The sequence below is a fragment of the Berghia stephanieae genome, chromosome 9 (assembly GCF_034508935.2).
Source record: "Berghia stephanieae isolate SIO BIC M18660-M18661 chromosome 9, UCSD_Bste_1.3, whole genome shotgun sequence".
Lineage (NCBI taxonomy): Eukaryota > Metazoa > Mollusca > Gastropoda > Nudibranchia > Aeolidiidae > Berghia > Berghia stephanieae.
Window position 1 is genome coordinate 26,991,952 of NC_088368.1, and position 18,057 is coordinate 27,010,008.

General features: G+C 37.4%; 1 protein-coding gene across 1 annotated transcript; it reads right to left on the reverse strand.

Moving 5' to 3' along the window:
* Positions 1 to 10,448, reverse strand: LOC144979962 (uncharacterized). Its single transcript, XM_078927310.1, has 2 exons — positions 10,262 to 10,448; positions 1 to 8,312 (listed from the first exon to the last, which is right to left on the reverse strand). The coding sequence occupies exon 2, from the start codon at positions 8,126 to 8,128 to the stop codon at positions 551 to 553; it is 7,578 nt and encodes a 2,525-aa protein (XP_078783436.1). The 5' UTR covers positions 8,129 to 8,312; positions 10,262 to 10,448; the 3' UTR covers positions 1 to 550.
* Positions 10,449 to 18,057: the final 7,609 nt, after the last annotated feature.

Consider the following 18,057-nt stretch of genomic DNA (forward strand, 5'->3'; position numbering starts at 1 on the left):
TATATATAAGCTTTATTTCTCTCTCTCTCTCTCTTTCTTTTAGTTTTATACAAAAATTGATACCTAAACATAGAATTATAGTTATAGTTATCGTAGCTGGATATCGTTACCATTTTTATTTTGGTTATAATGATAAGAATAAGAACACTTCAAACAAAATATTTTGAATCCCAACTTGCAAAGCATGATAAACGGGTATTGCAATATTTATGTACTTCTTCGCTCAATTTATTGAAGGTTTACAATCGTCTATATATTATACATCGTTAATGAGCAAGTATGAACATCTAAAGAAGAAAATGAATGCCTTAACAAATAACCCAATAATAGACTTGTGAAGTAAGGGAATCTTCAAAAATAAAATATTTTCTCGCAATGTGTATAATCTCATTATCAGTAGCATTAGCAATTACCCCCCCCCCCCATCATTATCATCGTCATCGCTTCCGGTAACACCACTTATCATTTTCAGTATTTGCTATAGTCTCCAGCCGCTTCCTGTTTCGCAACTGGTCCATTTTGCATTATAGTCAATAACATTGGTTTTTTACTACTTCGAGGATTCCTCATTACTACTGTCTTCTTGATCGTCGTCCTCATCATTGTCACCTTCGATATCCTCTTTCTCCTCCTCCTCATTCTCCTCCTTCTCCTCATCTTCTTCGTCGACCTCATCCTCCTCCTCATCCTCCTCATCATCTTCGTCTCTATCAACATCATCGCTTTCATCACCCTCATCCTCATTCTCATTTTCACCATATTTTCCTCTGCAGTGCCCATCGTATTTTCGTTCCATATCATCTTCGTCACATGTATTTGAACTACTCGAAGAGTTTCTTAACTGGTTGCATGTGTTGGAAACTTCAAGCGCGTCAGAGATAGTGTCGTTGCATGATTTATCAACGTTACTACATAAACCTAAAAATACGCCAAGATCAGCATCTCCGTCATTGTTCTTTTTGTTATTATGTTTATGACTATCATCATCCTTATCATCTCTTTGACTGGTATCTGTGTTGGTTTTATCTTTTTCAAAACCGGCATCATTGTCATATTTCTTGCAATTTTCCTTCATCTCATCATCATTATCATCATCATCATCATCGTCATCATCATAATCATCATCATCATCGTCACCATCATTATCATCATCATCGTCATAATCATCATTGTCATCATCATTATCATCATCATAATCGTCATCATATTCGTTATCATCGTCGCCATCATCGTTGTCACCACCACCATCATCATCGTTGTCGTCGTTGTCATCATCAACAACGACAACAACATCCACATCTTCGAACTTGTCAAGAAATGTCACGTTTTTATTTCCAGTCAAATCATCCACAAAGAGATCAGCAAAAGCCCTATGATCAGCAACGTCCTCTTCAACGTCACAATCATCAACGTCATCTTCACCATCCTCATCATCATCATCTTCATCATCATCATCATCATCATCATCATTTTCTTCGTCTTCACCACTATTGTCACCACCTCCATTATAAAGGTCATTCGTATTATCATCGTCTTCATCTTTAACTGCATTACACACGTTATTTCTTTCCTCGTCTTTCTCACTACATGAGTAATTTACAAGATTAACCACATCGGGCAAAATACCTATGTTGTCGTCAGTTCGGCATAATTTGTATCTGTCGCCAATACCTCTACTGTTATAACATCCAGGAAAACCGTCACTATTGTTGTCGTGATCTTCGTCGATACCAATAGAACATTCATTGAGGACATCATCCTCATCATCACCATCGCCGTCATCATCACTATCATCATTATAATCATCGTCATCATCATCATCACCATCCTCGTCATCCTCATTTTCCTCGCCAATGCCATCTATGCAGCCACCCTCACCACCAGTACTTCGGTGAGTACTACCCCATCTTGCATACTCATGGCGTAAGATTCCGCTTTTGTGCGACCTCACAATATCATCCAAATCGTCATCTCGATTTTGACAGTGACTAAAACCCCCGTGGTATGGTGGTGACATTCCGTTGGACGAGGAGCTGCTCCTTGGAAGATTTATGTTTGGGAAATATGGCGGAGATAATTGTAATGGGCTACTCTGATCCCACGAGCTTAACGGCATGCATTCGTGGATCGAGGATTTCAAGTCGGAAAGACACTCTTGGTTTAGAGTTTGAGGAACGCAAAAACTCTTCTTGTCGAAGGATGCATTGCAGTTTTCAAGGTTGAACGGTTTATTGTCCTGAACAAAATCTTCGAACATGCCTCGGGAGCGCATTTTTGAGAAAGAAAACTCAGAATCCTCCTTACTGACTTCAAAGTTTTGTGATACACAATTTGTCGGATATTTTGCAGTCTGCGTCTTGTTCTTTGCTAATAAGAACTCTTTGGTTTGTATTGAACGCTTACTACTGCTTAAACGTAGACTTGCATTTTTTCTATTGCTACTTAATGGGATTTGAGTTAGTGATCGTCTCGACTTTTTGTCAATATTACTGTCAGGACTCAAGCATAGAGTCGGGGATGATTTTATCGTGTTTCTACTTGGGCTTCTTACAATCATACTTTGAGTTTGTGATAGTTTCGAATTTTTGCTGTTGGTGTTGGTATGATTTAATCTTAGAGCATGTGATGCTTTTGTTCTTTTTTTCTTAGAGCTTGCTGGCATTGGACTTTGAGTTGGTGAGGATTTTGATTTATTGTCATTGGTGCTGGCAGGATCCCAATTTAGATTTGGTGAGGACTTCATTTTTTGTCTATTCGTACTTTTTGAAATTGGGCTTTGAGTTGGTGAAAGTTCTGTTTTCTTGCCATTGGCAGTAGTAAGAACGGGACTTGCCTGTGATTTCGAATGTTTTCCATTGTTGCTACCAGGGCTTAGGCGACTTTTCTTTAAACTTTTCACTTTCAGGGGTTTTGTAATATTTTGGGAATCTGTTCGTTGAAGACCCATTGTGATTGACTCAATACCGGTGTTCGAATTTGATGTGAGCATTTCTGGACAGCACACATCATCAAAGGTATCTGATTTTGACAATTTCTCATACAACGGCTTATGGGTATGGGTGTTGTTCGATCTCAATAGGGTGAGGAAGGATTTGTTTAACTTGTGAATTTGGTCACTTTTCTTTATTTTTTTTGCTGGGCGTTCTGATTTTTTATTTCTTTGCATTGATATATTTTCTGAATAAGCTCTTGAATCATCAAGTTGTTTTGATGACTCTCTTTTCATCACCAATAGTTTTACAGCTTTATCTAAAGACATCAAGTTGTAGGGGATAGTGCTTTTCATCTTACAATTTTCTCCCGCTTTTCCCTTACCATTTTTTGTTTTTGATTCTAAGTAAGCTTCAAAGGAGCTTACCTTTCTTTTGCTATGATGTTTATTCCACTTTCCGTTTGATGACAAGAATGTTCTTTCAATGGATAAGGATTGATCATTATCCATTAAAGATTTCTTCTGCCGCAATGAACTCGCTGAGCGTTCTGTATAATTCCTCCGTGTCGAAGGCAGTTGTTCTTGGAAAGCTGGCATGATCCTTGTGGTTTGATATGATTCGTCACTTATTAAAACTTGCGGTTGGTTTTCAGCAGTTTTGGCAACTGATTGCGATGCTTTAGTTGAGGAACAAGAGCACAATTCGATTCGGCTACAACTTCTTGACAATCGAGGTCTTTTCTCTCCCATTGATAAACCATAAACATCCTTTTCTTGAGCAATGTCACATTCCGGACCATTTCTTTTGTAAGGATGACCGCGGTTTCTTCTTTTTTCAATATAACGCCAGCTACTATCTCCATGTCTTGGACTAGTTATTCTCGATTTTGATTTAGAGATTGGACTCACGGCCCCCGACTTCTCCCGTGCAGCGATGTGAGAGTTCGTGTCACTGCGGGTATTTCTGCGCTGCCCAAACTTGGTTGCAAGGACGTTGAGGATGTGTTGTCGACTTTTGGTCACAGGGTATAAGTTATCGGTTCCCTCCATTTTTCCCAACCTGATGTCCATTTCTGGGTCTAGAAAGGGTTGGATAAATTTCGTAGCCAACCGTTTAGTGTCCACTACCAAGTATATATTACCCTCCTCGTCTTGGTTTGTATTCATGTGAAGATTTTTACGTAAAGCAACGCAAATTTTGTTTTGTTTTTGCATCTCGCTGCTGTGTAGGGCTAGTTGATCTTGAGCTTTGTCCAATGCCATGAAAAGGTTGGCAAAATTGGTTGCTATATCTGTGCTCTCCTCGAGGTCGGTATGTTTATCATCTGATCTTATTTTCTTCTTCGATGAAGGGGATTTACTGAAGTTGTGAGCTAATGATTCTCTTTTGGGTGATACTTGGTGCCTTTCCTTTTCTTTTATTCTCCGAGAAAAAGAAAGGTTTTTTAGTTTAGGGCTATCGGTTTTGTATGGGTCATTCTGATTCTTTTTTTCTTTCTTTTCTCTTATATTGTCATCGGCCCACCTTGACCTATTGGTAACACTTCTGTCTTGTGAAAGCCCGTGTACTAGACCCCGAAACATATATTTATCATTGCCATCATACAGTGAATCACCGATTTTATCATCTTGACCAGTATGTCTTAAGAATTGAGACTTGTCACTTAGAGAGTGAGGAGAAGTAGATCTTCCAAGCTGTCCTGGTTTTGTTGGTTCTCTTGCCCAACTTTCTTTTTTCATTTCATTCAACATATCTTGGCTAGGACAATTCGTATTTGGTACAGAAGATGATCTCTTTGCTTTTTTCTTTGACTTCTTATTTTTACGATTGCAAGACCTTTGTCGCTGATTTGTGCCGTTCACAAATTTCCCGCTCCTGATGCTAATACAGCTGCTGTTGGAAGAAACAGATGTTGCACTCGATTTCTTCTTTAATGTAGGATTTCGCTTCACAAGAACTATTCTTTTTGGTTTTCTCTTTTTCCGCTTCAACTTTTTCTTATCTCCCTCTGAAGAAGACGAACTTGAAGTGTCGGTCTTTGAGGATTTACTCACAGAGGGCGTCTTTGATTGTTTATTGGTTGATTTTTTCGGGATATCTAGATGTGATATTTTCTGCATACTTTCACTGCAGAAACCTGCATCATCTAGTTTGCTTAAACCAACTTCTTGCCCAAGCAATATCTTATCACCAACTTGGAGTTTGCTGGGTTGTTTAGATATTGATTGCTCAACTTCTAAGTTGTCTTTATCACATGATAAACTTGACTGCTCAGTTTCGGAGTTGCCTTTATCGACTGATAAACTTGCTCTTTGTTTACGTTTTGACTTAACGTTTACCCTCACGTCAGGCTCAAATGTCTCATAAAGCAATTTCCCTGCTCTGTACAAACTATACTTTGATTCCAAATCATCTTCATGTTTTTGAAATGCTGTATCCGCGGGAGACAATTCCTTTAGCCTCTTTTTTAGAGCTTTCTTTGGGTCATCAAAATAGCCCAGGTCTTTTTTTGAAAGAGGCCCTTTTTTCTTTTCTATGAAGTATCCGTATTCTTCTTCCGATGAATTTGGTCTCTCGTGTTCCATTTTGTACATTGACTCGGAATACTTATTATAATACCGTGGATCAAGTTGCATTGTTGGGATTTCAGTTATGTACCTTTGGCAGTCGATTTTTGGAACGTTTTCGTTTCCTTTATTTTTTCTTTTCTTTTTCCGTTTTAGCCCATCCCCTTCTTTTATTTTCAGTTCTCTTTGCTTAACCATTCTACTCACCTCTATGGATTGTTTTTTAGAAGCTTCTCTTATTAAATCTTTATCGAGTTGTCTCATCTCCGAGTTGGACAGTACCATTTCGGTATCTTTGGGTAAGGACCTATTCTCTATCCGTTTTCTATCGTTTTCAGCAATGGCCTTTAAAAGAGGTATTGCACCGCTTGAATCGCCTATCACTAGAACTTTCGGTATTGATAAATTCTTTCCTTTTCCGTGGTATGTTTGGTCGTTGACATTACAGTCAAATATCATTCCCTTGCTTTTTCTTCCACGCCTTTTCATTTTCTGCCTCAATACCTTTTTATCTGCTGATAACCCATCAGTCGTTTCACTATCGCTGTGTCCACTACAATTACTATATAGCTTCTTTTTTAGTTTCCTTTTCTGTTGGATGATTTTGTTAACTTCTGAAGAAAGCTGTTTTGATGCTTCACGAACCATTTTTTTCATAACTTGCTTTTTTTCTTCATCTGTTAAAGCATCATCAAAGCTAGCACGATTTTCGCTCTGGTCGAATGACATATTTTTCACACGATACATTGCACGGTTGTCCAAACTTTTTGATCGGGAATTACGATGAAGTTCTGAGGCTACATTGTCCGCATTTTGCACTGTTTGCATTGGGGAGTAGTCTTTATAAGAGTTTGAAACGGGCGTGGTTATATCATTTTTCATCCATGAATTTATTCTGCTGAAGAGACAAGCGACTTGAGCATAATCATAATTTGGATCAGTAGCCTGTCGTACATTTTCTATGGTTAGACCAGAATGACAAGACGCACATTTCGCATCGTCTTTCGTGCTTTTGTTACGTCTATTACAGGGTGGTTCTTTTCTATTGTGTTTACCATTTTTACTTTCATTGCGGTATCCATTTACCCCGCTTGTTTTTCTGCGCCGGGAGCGAAAAAAATCGTTACTTTTCGTTTCAATGCCGCTACTAGCTTCAGTTTGTTGAGAGTGATGCTCATTCTTGTTCGTATATTCATTGCAAGTAAAATGTCGGGCAGCGCCATCTCCTTGATCTCGGTCCAATAAATTTTCCATTGGAATAGCATAATCATGATCAGCATCTTTGGCGTTTTCTTTTGACACCTTAGAGTCTTTTTTATCTTTAGAATCTTGGAATTTCCTTTTGCATGATTCAACATCAGCATCATTAAAGGAAGGATTTTCATGAATGGTTAGTTTTAGCAGATGACCATTCTTAGCCTCACTGTCAATGCCGTCGTTATCTTCTCGGTCCCACGGGTTTTGAGATTGGTCGAGGTAAAGCTCATCGTAACACCTATTCAATTCCGACTGTTCCCCCGGGGCCTTTGGATAATTCTCAAATTGCTCAGCAATTGTTCGAACATTTTCTTGATATAACGATAGTGCTTTTTCTCCCAGAGCGCTGTCATTACTCAGTGAGTCAAAATTATTGTTTTGGCAATTTTTCCTACCCTGCAGTCTCTCATCATAATCTTTATCAATGTCTTTGGTCCGTTTTTTCAACAGATAGTTGTTAGAGAAGTTTGATTCAGTGTGGGTTGTATCAGAATACGATTTAGATGGTTTTGTATCTAGTTTACCTGTCGGCCTGGTCCTTAATTTTATACTGTGTAAAAAGTTATTATTGGCTTGCGGCATTTCAGATAGTATTGATGGTACATTGCTTTTAGATTTTATGTGAGACATATTTTCCAGTCCACGATATAATAATTTAGCACCAAATGGCTTGGAATAAATGGGACTTTGACCTTGTGTTAATTCACTTATTCTAAATGGTTGGGAATGTTCAAAACTACCCGGTACTTCCTTCACACAAAAATCTAGTGCCGACTCGACATCCTCATTGGCTTGTGACTCCACTATTGGGACGGATGTTTGACACACATTTTCTAACCTGCCTATAACATTAGATTGCGATACTCTTTTGGATTTTGTGATGTAACTCGAACCAAGCAAGGCACTTCCACAATCATTTCTTGTCATCAGTTCTTCAAAGTTATACAAATTATCTGGAACGCCTTGCATTGGAATGCATTTATTATCTTTGATCAGATGATTTTCCCATGGCCTTCGTCCCTCAATGTAACTCTGCTCGCTGGCCAGCAAACAGGCATCCCTATCAACTTTGTAAATCGCAGATTTTCTCCCGTTGTTACCAATTATTTCTGGTGACTCTGTAAGAAGTTCGCTCAGAGTGCAGTCATCACGTTCACACAATTTGACGATCTCGTGAGAACTTGCTCTTTTTCGAGTTTGCCTCCCTCTGCCTAAGATGTATATATTTTCTTTTTGAAGTAAGGAAGGTGGATCAGGCTCAATAACATTTAAATTTGATAAATTATTGCTTTTATCGTCTTTGGTATCCTCCATGTTTTCATTATTTGATGTTTTTCTCTGCTTATAATCTACATGCTCGCCATTTTCCATTTTTTTGTTTGTTTTGTTTTGTTTTTGTTTTTGTGTTGTTATTTATTTTTTTTTCTAATAGTTCTATTTACAAGTGGGATTTACCATTTCCTAGTCATTTCCTTGGATAGCAGAACTATAACTTCCAATGCCCTTAGTTCTTGAATTAATGGCCGAGAGTCGGGTAGATGAGCTACAAATGGTCCTATAAATAGATAAAGCAAAGAAGAATAACTCAGCATGAAACTTGTAAAATAGGTGTTAAAATTACAGTCGTTTTTATATCAGGCATTTATGGACGGGGTTTTGAATCCATTCTAACTTGATCAAATTATTATTTCTAAAAATCTATTATTTGAATATAACCACAGACCTAGCTGTCTCTACCAACAGAGCAGTTACAGCAATGTGACTCCGGCGTCAAAGACAACATTGTTTCTACTTTCTGTGGAGGTTGGAGGTGGAGAGGAGTCTGTCTGCAAATCGTGTTTATATGCGGCTATGTGGTCTAGTGGTATGGCACTCTTCTTCAGCCCCTGAAGATAAAAGGTTCGAGTCCCGCTCTGAGCGGTGTTTAGTTGAGTCCTTGAAAAACTGCGGTATTTGGTATTATGTCGTAATGGTTTAGATAAAGATAGTAACAAAAAGGTAACCAATACTTCCGATCATCCAACTCCATTGTGTCGTATTAAAGAGCGTGATGAAATTCGGCGTTCTAGAATCAAGAGAGCACGCTATCATATTCTTTGTTTTCAATAAACTCAAAGTTCATTATATATATATATATATATATATATATATATATATATATATATATATATATATATATATATATATATAATATATATATAATTATAAACTATATAATGCGGTTTCGAAGATTAACTGCGTGTCATATAATTTAGTACATGCATAGAGCTGGTAACATTACACTTATGATTTGTTTTTGTTTTTTTAGACCTTCCGCACGTTCCTCAGGGTAGCGTCACTTCAGATTGTTATTTTAAACGTGGATCTTTTTCAGACGTAAATTTGTTCGATTTCTCACATTTTAGTAGCATTTTAGAAGCCATAGAACAAACGTTGATCGATTGATAAAAGTTTGAAATTTCCTAATATGACCATTGTTTTGGTTCTCCGCCGGTATTGTCGTTGAAGTATCGAAAGATAGTGCAGAACAGTCCTAGGGTGTACTGTTTTGTTTTGTTTTGTTTTGTTTTTTTTTGGGGGGGGGGGAGGGAGGGGGATGGTTCTTCTTCTATAAGGGTTAGCTTCATGTCCAAGGAATTTTGTTTGCTTGTTTTTTGCTGTCTATCACTATCAGGTTTATGTACAGGTCGGAGTAAAGGTCCTGAGGTTTTTGTTTTTTCCTATTAGGGTTAGTTAACGGTATCAGGGAGATGCTAGCAGGTTTGTTTTTTTTTCTTCTCAGGCTTAGTTTAAGAAGAATACTTGGGTTGTTTTCCCTTAACCACAGGAACGTGCGGAAGGCATCCCCTTTAGTTTTGTCTATGTTAGTGTGTGTTTTTTTTTTGTTTTGTTTTGTTTTTTTTTTTTTGTTTTTATTTTATTATTATCATGCTAATGTAACTGTAACATGTTTGTATAGCAAACAAAAAGTTTGATCTATAGGCCGAGAACGTTCAATTTTGGAGGTGATATATCTTTTCTCGTTTTATTTTCCCTACTTGCTCTTTTTGTCCGCTATATATTCCATATTTTTCCCAATTTTTTTATTTTTTTTTTTTGTTTTGGTCTGTTTATAGATACCGTCCAGAAATTTCAGGTTTGAGATTTTATTTGATTTTATTTATTTATTATTATTTATTTTTTTGCCAATTAAAAAAATCACTGCATTCGGGGATTAGGGGATGATCCAACGCATACATATATGCAGGTCTGACTCACTTATGGGCCTAGTTTAACATTGTTGTAATGGACAATATTTTGCGTAATTTTTTATAGATTCCCATTTCAACAATGAGCCCATAAGGAATTGAGTTAGCAGCCCTGAAAATACGTGCACGTCGGGATGGCCCAATAGAAAGCAACTGAGGTCCAGCTAAGTAACTAATTACGACTACAAGTCTACGGAGGCTATGATGGTTGTTTGTCTGAAATGTTTGTGTCGGGTCACCTTTGACTTTGACTCACCTTCATTCTGTGGCATACAAGAAACAAACATTTTAAAATATGAAACCGATGTTAAAAGTTTCCCTTTATGTTTTTAATGACACGATTTAAATGTGTCCCTACCAATAATTATGGCATCTTTTAAGTTTTATGTTTAGCTTATCAACTTCGCCATTTTAAGTTCACACAATCTAGTGACGGTCATAGCGACTTTCTTCATTTCGAATTATTACGTCATCAAAAGCTGCACCAACTTAGTATAGAACATGATTCGTACATTTTTAAAAAGTGAAAAAGAAAATGGATACATCAGATAATTGGCTTTAAACAACGTATACATATATGCAGGTCTGACATCCTAATTCAATTATCGGTCTAGTTTAACATTGTTGTAACGAACAATATTTTGTGTCATTTTTTGAGATTTTCATTACAACAATGAGCCCATAATAAATTTGGTTATCAGACCTGCAAACATGTGCACGTCGGCTTTACATAAAATAATGTGCTGAAGATATCGTTGAAAGATAACTTTGCAGCATTATTATTAGTATTATTATCATCATCATCATCATCATCATCATCATCATTATTATTATTATTATTATTATTATTATTATTATTATTATTATTATTATTATTATTATTATTATTATTATTATTATTATTATTATTATTATAATAAATATGGCTGCGCAGTCTCTGTGCACGCTTGCCGTGAATGTGTGCGTCACTTCTAGTTTGTCAGTCTGTTTCTATTACCCAGTTAGTAATCTGCCTCCATAAAGATCTGTCTAGTGCGACTGTTCTTAGCTTTAGAATGGCATCATGTGTGTTAAGGTGTTGAGGCAGTTGGATGTTTCCTTGTGTTGTTGAAATCAGTTTTCGGTTGTTGTTTCTAAATGTATTTGATATTTTTTGAGATCTTGATTCAATGTTGTTGGAAGTGAAGTTGGTCAACGCCCTCTGTATTTGGCTCCTTGTTTGAAATAACCATCCATTGAGGTTTGTGCTGGAATATTTTCATCTCGCCGGAGCACGTGTCCGAACAGTTTCTATCTTTGTTTCTTTATACTGGTTGTACTCTGCATCTGTCATATACATCCTCATTATTGATTTTGTCTGGCCAATGTACCCCAATAACTCGTCTCAATTGTTTGTGATGAAGGGAGTCCAGGGTGTCCAAATTCTTTTTTGTAAGACCCCACGTACCACCGTTGTACATAAGGATTGGCAGCACCCGCGCTTCGTAAAGGCGTATTCTTTTATTTTCATTAATGATGTTCGTCCTGTTCCAAATTATTATTATTATTATTATTATTATTATTATTATTATTATTATTATTATTATTATTATTATTATTATTATTATTATTATTATTATTATTATTATTATTATTATTATTATTATTATTATTATTATTTCAAATCAAAACGAGACAAGTTGTCTGAGACATTATAGTCGTATATTTCAAATAATGTTGAATTTCCTATTCGATTCATTCTCAAACCATCAATATCTAGTTTTAAAGCCAAATTCTGGCAGCACGTCTGTACTGGGATTTTTTATCTTATAAAGACAATCAAATTGAATGTTTAATATCTCTACTGTAGCGGTGCTGCTGTCTTTCATTGTATTATTCCTGGCTAAACTTACCACGCCAAAGCGTGCCCCTATAGCTCAGTTGGTAGGCCACTCGCCTCACGCGCAAAGCAACTGAGCTCAATCCCGGGTAAAGTTTTTAAACGAAAACCTACCTGTTCTTCCCGCAGTTTAGCATCTGTTGCATTCTTAATTCTCTCTAGAATAATACGATTGAAAACCTTTCCTGGGATAGAGAAAAGAGTGACTCCTCGATGATTATTACAATTACTGAGGTCCCCTTTCTTTGGAAGCTTGATAAGATGTCCTTCCTTCCAATCCTTTGGGAATATTCCGTCATTCCAGATTCTCTCAAATAGTGGGTGAAGGGCCTCAGCATTTCTTTCAGTATAAACTTTTAGTAGAGCCTCCGGTAGAATCTGGTCTGGCCCAGCAGCTTTCCCCCTTTTCATCTTGTTAATGGCACCCACAATCTCTACTATCGATGGCGGATCACGACTAATTGGTAGCTCATTCCTTGCAGGTAAAAGTTCTGGCGGGTTGTCTTGTTTTGGTCTGTTCAGAATTCAGAAGGCAGTTGAAATGTTCCCTCCATCGCTTAGATTGACTCTTTTCCAAAAATAGTTTTCCCATCTTTGTCTTTGGCTGGTATCTCTGGTTTCCCATATTTTCCAGCAATTGTCATAGTAGTTTGATAAATGATCCTCATGTGTCCTCCTGTCGCTGCTGCTTCTGCTTTCTCTACAAGTCTGTTCATGAATGCTTCCTTGTTTTTCTTCACAGATCTTTTGACTTTCTCGTGCATCCAATCTTGCAGCCCTTGTTCGACTTGCATTCAATTGTTGCTTCCTTGTTCTCCTCTTTTCAATAAGGTACAAGGTGATTGGACTTATCCACTCTTTATGTTCTGATTTCTTTACACCCAATACCTCGTGGGAAGTTGTTATGTAGACTTCCTTGGTCTTTGCCCAATGGTCACACTCATTGTCGACAAATGACTGACCAGTACCTTCGACTGAGCAAGAACAACTCTCATTATCCTTCAAGCCTGACTCTCTCTCTCTCTCTCTCTCTCTCTCTCACACACACACACACACAAACAAACACACACATACACAAACACACACATAGACAAACACACATTCATCGCGATATAGAATAGAAGGCTTCCATTTTCACAATTCATTGTCATCTCGAAAACTCAATAATAATACGTGATACCCTAATTATAACAAGTTTATTGATAAACGTGTGCGTGTGTTGTTGTTTTCCTGTCTTTGTTTATCTCATTTATCTTTTTTTTTTTGAATTGAATTTTATTTATTTATTTATTTTTAGGAAAAGATAGAATGAAATTGTCCAAGTCGACATGTACACTTATAGGTCCAATTCCAATCATGTCCAATCGAAGCTTTTTCTTCACAACAATTTTTGGGGAACCTTATCTTATCATCCAATACTCTCCAACAGTCGTAACGTCACTTCCTTCCTAATGACGCATGGTAACTTAGTAACACCGGCTCTAAACTATCGGAACAATTATGGCGGACGCCCGTATGAAATATTTCTCTGGCGAGCATAAAAGCGTCTTCAGAGGAATAAAACCATAAATTTGATCATGTTTTGAATTTTACACATTCTGATCACAAGGCATATGAAAAGTTCTAGCCAGCATGAAGAATATAAAGTGATGATTTTTTTTTTTGTTTAGAACCAAGATGGCCGCCGTTGCCGGGCGACGTGACATCAGACTACTGAATCCAATTGCAAAATGTCAGTGTATGGATTTGTTTTGTTTATGTTATTTCACATGTGGAATACCGATATCTACTCAGCACCTTTCACTTTTTTTTGTCTCATTACGTATAGGGATCTTGAATCTTAAACAATTTGGAATACGCTGACCAAGATCATGACTGGCTGATAGGTAGCCTACCTTCTTTGCGGATTTATATTATCATCCAGTGGCGGGGAAAAAATGGCCTGGCGCATGGCGGATTTTTGATGATTTGTATTACAACCTTAAGAAAAAAAAAGTATTGATAGAACGAAGATGACGTCACTCTGGTCTTTGTTATTGTTTTTGCCATCCACGTTTATGAGTACTTCTCACTAAACTGTATTAACCAGACTATAGATAGAATGCGCTTGGCCAAGGAGTTCACAACATTGCCATCCGGAAGTATAATGGACCAACACACAAACTCTGTGTAACCATGAACTTTTATAGTCTGGTTAATACAGTTTAGTGAGAACAACTCACAAACGCGGATGGCAAAAACAATAACAAAGGCCTGAGTGACGTCATCTGCATACCATCTATAAAAGTTCATGGTTACACATAGTTTTGTGTGTTGGTCCGTTATACTTCCGGATGGCAATGTTGCGAACTTCTTAGCCAAGCGATACTATCTATAGCAGGTCTAATTATTTTTTCTGATGTCGTCTGGCAGAGAAAAATCGGTTTGGCAGTTTGGCAGATATTTGGCAGATTTTATTTTCCGAGGCTTAGGAATGAATGTGTAGGTCTACTACACGTTTTCCATTGCAATTTTTATGTATTAGTGATTTATTTTAAACTTGGGAACTGAAAAAAAAATTATGACATCAGCCTTGCGAATTTTTTGTTTAACAAAACTGATGAGTTTTCAAAGGGGGCACTATAAATAGTACGGTTTGGCAGATTTTTGTGGTATTTGGCAGATTTTTTAAATCCAGTTGGCAGAATGCCTGAAATTAATCTGGCAACACTGACACTCGGACTACCAAATTATGTAAACAAAATTCAAGCCTCGTGCCCTAGGACTTCATATATAGGACCAGTCCCCGCCCCCCATACTAAATCCTACGAGGCCGTTCGTTTTTTTCCTATATAACAGTACCCCTGTCGTCAGGCTTTAATGATATGCAGATGTCGGTGACAATCAAAGGCATTCCTTTCTCGCCTTTCCCGCAACCGTTTCCCCATCGTGTGGGGAAGTGATGTCACTGTTACGTCATCAAAGAAATTCCTTAACTGACCGGCTCACCAGTAAGACGACCGTTCTCCCGTCGGGTGGGGAAGTGATGTCACATTTACGTCATCAAAGAAATTCCTTAACTGACCGGCTCACCAGTAAGACGACCGTTCTCCCGGCAATGCTGTCTTTAAAGTAATGGATACCGTTATGATACTGCTATTTACTACGAAGATAATATTTCCCCACACTTGAAGGGTCAGATTCTCACCCATCTCTACATAGCTGGCAGCATACAGCGGATAGGTAACTTGTAGAATACTGCAATTCTACTATGAAGAATTCGATGATTAAATAGCCGGGTGTGTGAAAACAATCTGTATTTGTTTGTCAACTGTTGAAGATAGCGGTTGTGTGTCTATTTCGCTCTTCAAATGAAATTAATGGAATTATCATTGCCAGTACTCTGAAAAACTCGATGATTAAATAGCCTGGTTTGTGAGAACACTCTGTATTTGTTTTTCAACTTGTGAAGAAATTTGCTGTGTGTCTATTTCGCTATTCAAATGGAATTATTGAATTATTATTATCCAGTGACTAGATTATAATTGATACATCTCCGAGGATTACACTTACACCACATAAATTTGTTCTGACTACTAAAATATATATTCAGATGAAAGCATAATTATTGATCATTAATTTAATGAACTGTTGTTTCAGATTATATATATATATATATATATATATATATATATATATATATATATATATATATATATATATATATATATATATATATATATATAAATCAATAGAAAATGGGAAGAAAGTGTTCAACATATGGTTGCAAAAGTGGCTATGCCAGTCAAAAGTTAAAAGGCGTCGCACGAAGAACTATTCATATGTTTCCTAAAGACCCAGAAAAACGTCGACTTTGGATTTCTAAGCTCCCGAACAAAATGGACCCCAAACATGTAACAGACAATATGGGAATTTATTAGCGCCACTGGGTGGGGAACATACCGTATGTTCGTTATGGCAAAAACACAATTCCAGGAGTTCCACCAAATAATTTTTTTTCCGAGGACGACACAATAACAATTCCATCCTCCTGTGTTCCAACTCCATCACCCCCATGTCGAACGACCAAAAAATCTCTTTTGTCTCAACGCAATATAGACATCGATGAAATGAATGATTTTATGGAGAATGACAGATTTAACGCTGAAACTTTTCACAACGACCTCTATAAAAAATTAACCCAATACGGCTTCACATCCGTTCATGAAAACAAATATGTACTTTTGAGCTTCAGTCATAATGGACCAGTTCATTCATTCCAGATTTATTTTGATTTAACTTTGAAGGACAACAAACCCCATGCTCTTCATTTTACGGCATACCAAAATCAACAAATAAAACTTCACCCATCATTCCCTAATAGTTTCCTCAAATGCTGGAGTCAGGTTGACGCTACTTTGCACTACATTACTGGCATTGGTAAGTAAACATTTATGACAACGATTTTAGAGTTGTGAAAACTTAACTGTTAATATTTTGCTAGTGGTGGTAGTGTTATTGCTGATGCTGTACCTGGTGGTGTTGGTGGTGATAGTCTAGGTCATCGCGGTCGTCGTTCGTTGATGATGATGATGATGATGATGATGATGATGATGATGATGATGACGGTGATGGTGGTGGTGAGTGGTGGTGGTTTTGGTGTGAGTGATTATGCTGCTGCTGATAATGGGGATGTAGATAATGATGATGGTGGTGATGATGATGATGGTGGTGGTGGTGGCGGTGGTTTTGGTGTGAGTGATTATGCTGCTGCTGATAATGGGGATGTAGATAATGATGATGATGATGATGATGATGATGATGATGATGATGATGATGATGATGATGATGATGATGCGATGGCTGATTATGGAAGTTGCCTTTGATACTCATTATTTATTTTAAAAATTAGTAATTTTTAACAATAGTGCAAACCATAAATTATGACATTTTATTTCTTTTTTTTTTTCGTTATTTTTACAGCTGACCCAAATTCGTCTGTTCAAATTGAATCAATACTGGACCTTAACAACCACCAAAAGTTCATTCAGAGACAAATCACATTAATGAACTCACCAAAGAATAGTACCGTGTACTCGTCGGAGGACCTCATCATGGCATTCTCGTGGTTCGTTAGGTCACGCTCACTATATGAGAAATTAAGAATATCCATCAAACTCCCTTCTCTTGCAACTCTTCGCCGAATAACCAGAATTGCCAAAAATACAGACGACGAAGAGTTATTCGCAAGTATATTCAACAATCTCCCTGAACGCAACAGAGGTTGCATTTTAATAATTGATGAAGTTTACGTGAAGTCGTCATTGACATATAGTGGGGGCGTTGTATTTGGTTACGCGGCTGATGACTGCTCAAGAAAAGCTACTACTCTTTTAACAATCATGGTGAAATGTTTATTTGGTGGCAAAACCTTTGTCGCAAAAATGATACCTTGTTGTGCACTCTCTGCAGGGTTCCAGTTTCAGTGTGTCACATCTGTTATTACCATGCTTGAAAACTGTGGAGCATCATTGATTGCTTTGATTAACGACAACAACAGGATAAATCAGTTGTTTTTCAAGCTGTTTAAACCATTTAACCCCCTCTCTCCGTGGATTGTAAGATCAATATCTGATCCATCGCAGCCGATGTTTTGCTATATGATTCAGTGCATCTTCTGAAGAACATTCGAAACAATTGGTTGTCCGAAAAAGAGCAAACTTTAAAGTTCCGTGATAGACTCACCGGTGAAGAAAAAGTGGCAAAATGGTCACACATAAGAGATTTACATCGCCATCAAAATGCTTCAACAAATGGATTACTGCAACTCTCCAATTTAAGAGCTTCAGCTGTGAATCCCTCAAGTTTGGAGAAACAAAAGGTGTCTCTTGTTTTGAACATATTTAATGAAAAAACCAGTGCTGCACTAAAAACATCAACCGCTTCTTGTCCAGAATGGAATGACACAGCACTTTTTATTGATCAAGTATTGCAGTTGTGGAAGGTATTAAATTGCAAGTCACCCTTTGCAGCCAAGAGACTAAACGATCCGGATCGTGTCGCAATTGACTCTTCCGAACAGGGCAACAACGGAATGGCCATATTGGCGGATTAGGCAAACATGGCAACAGAAATGAGACCAATAAATGGTGTCAGATTCCAGTCTCTCACAAACGATACATCCAAGGCATTGG

Coding starts and splice junctions, on each gene's coding strand:
- LOC144979962 (XM_078927310.1), bottom strand. CDS start 8,128: ATGGAAAATGGCGAGCATGTAGATTATAAGCAGAGAAAAACATCAAAT.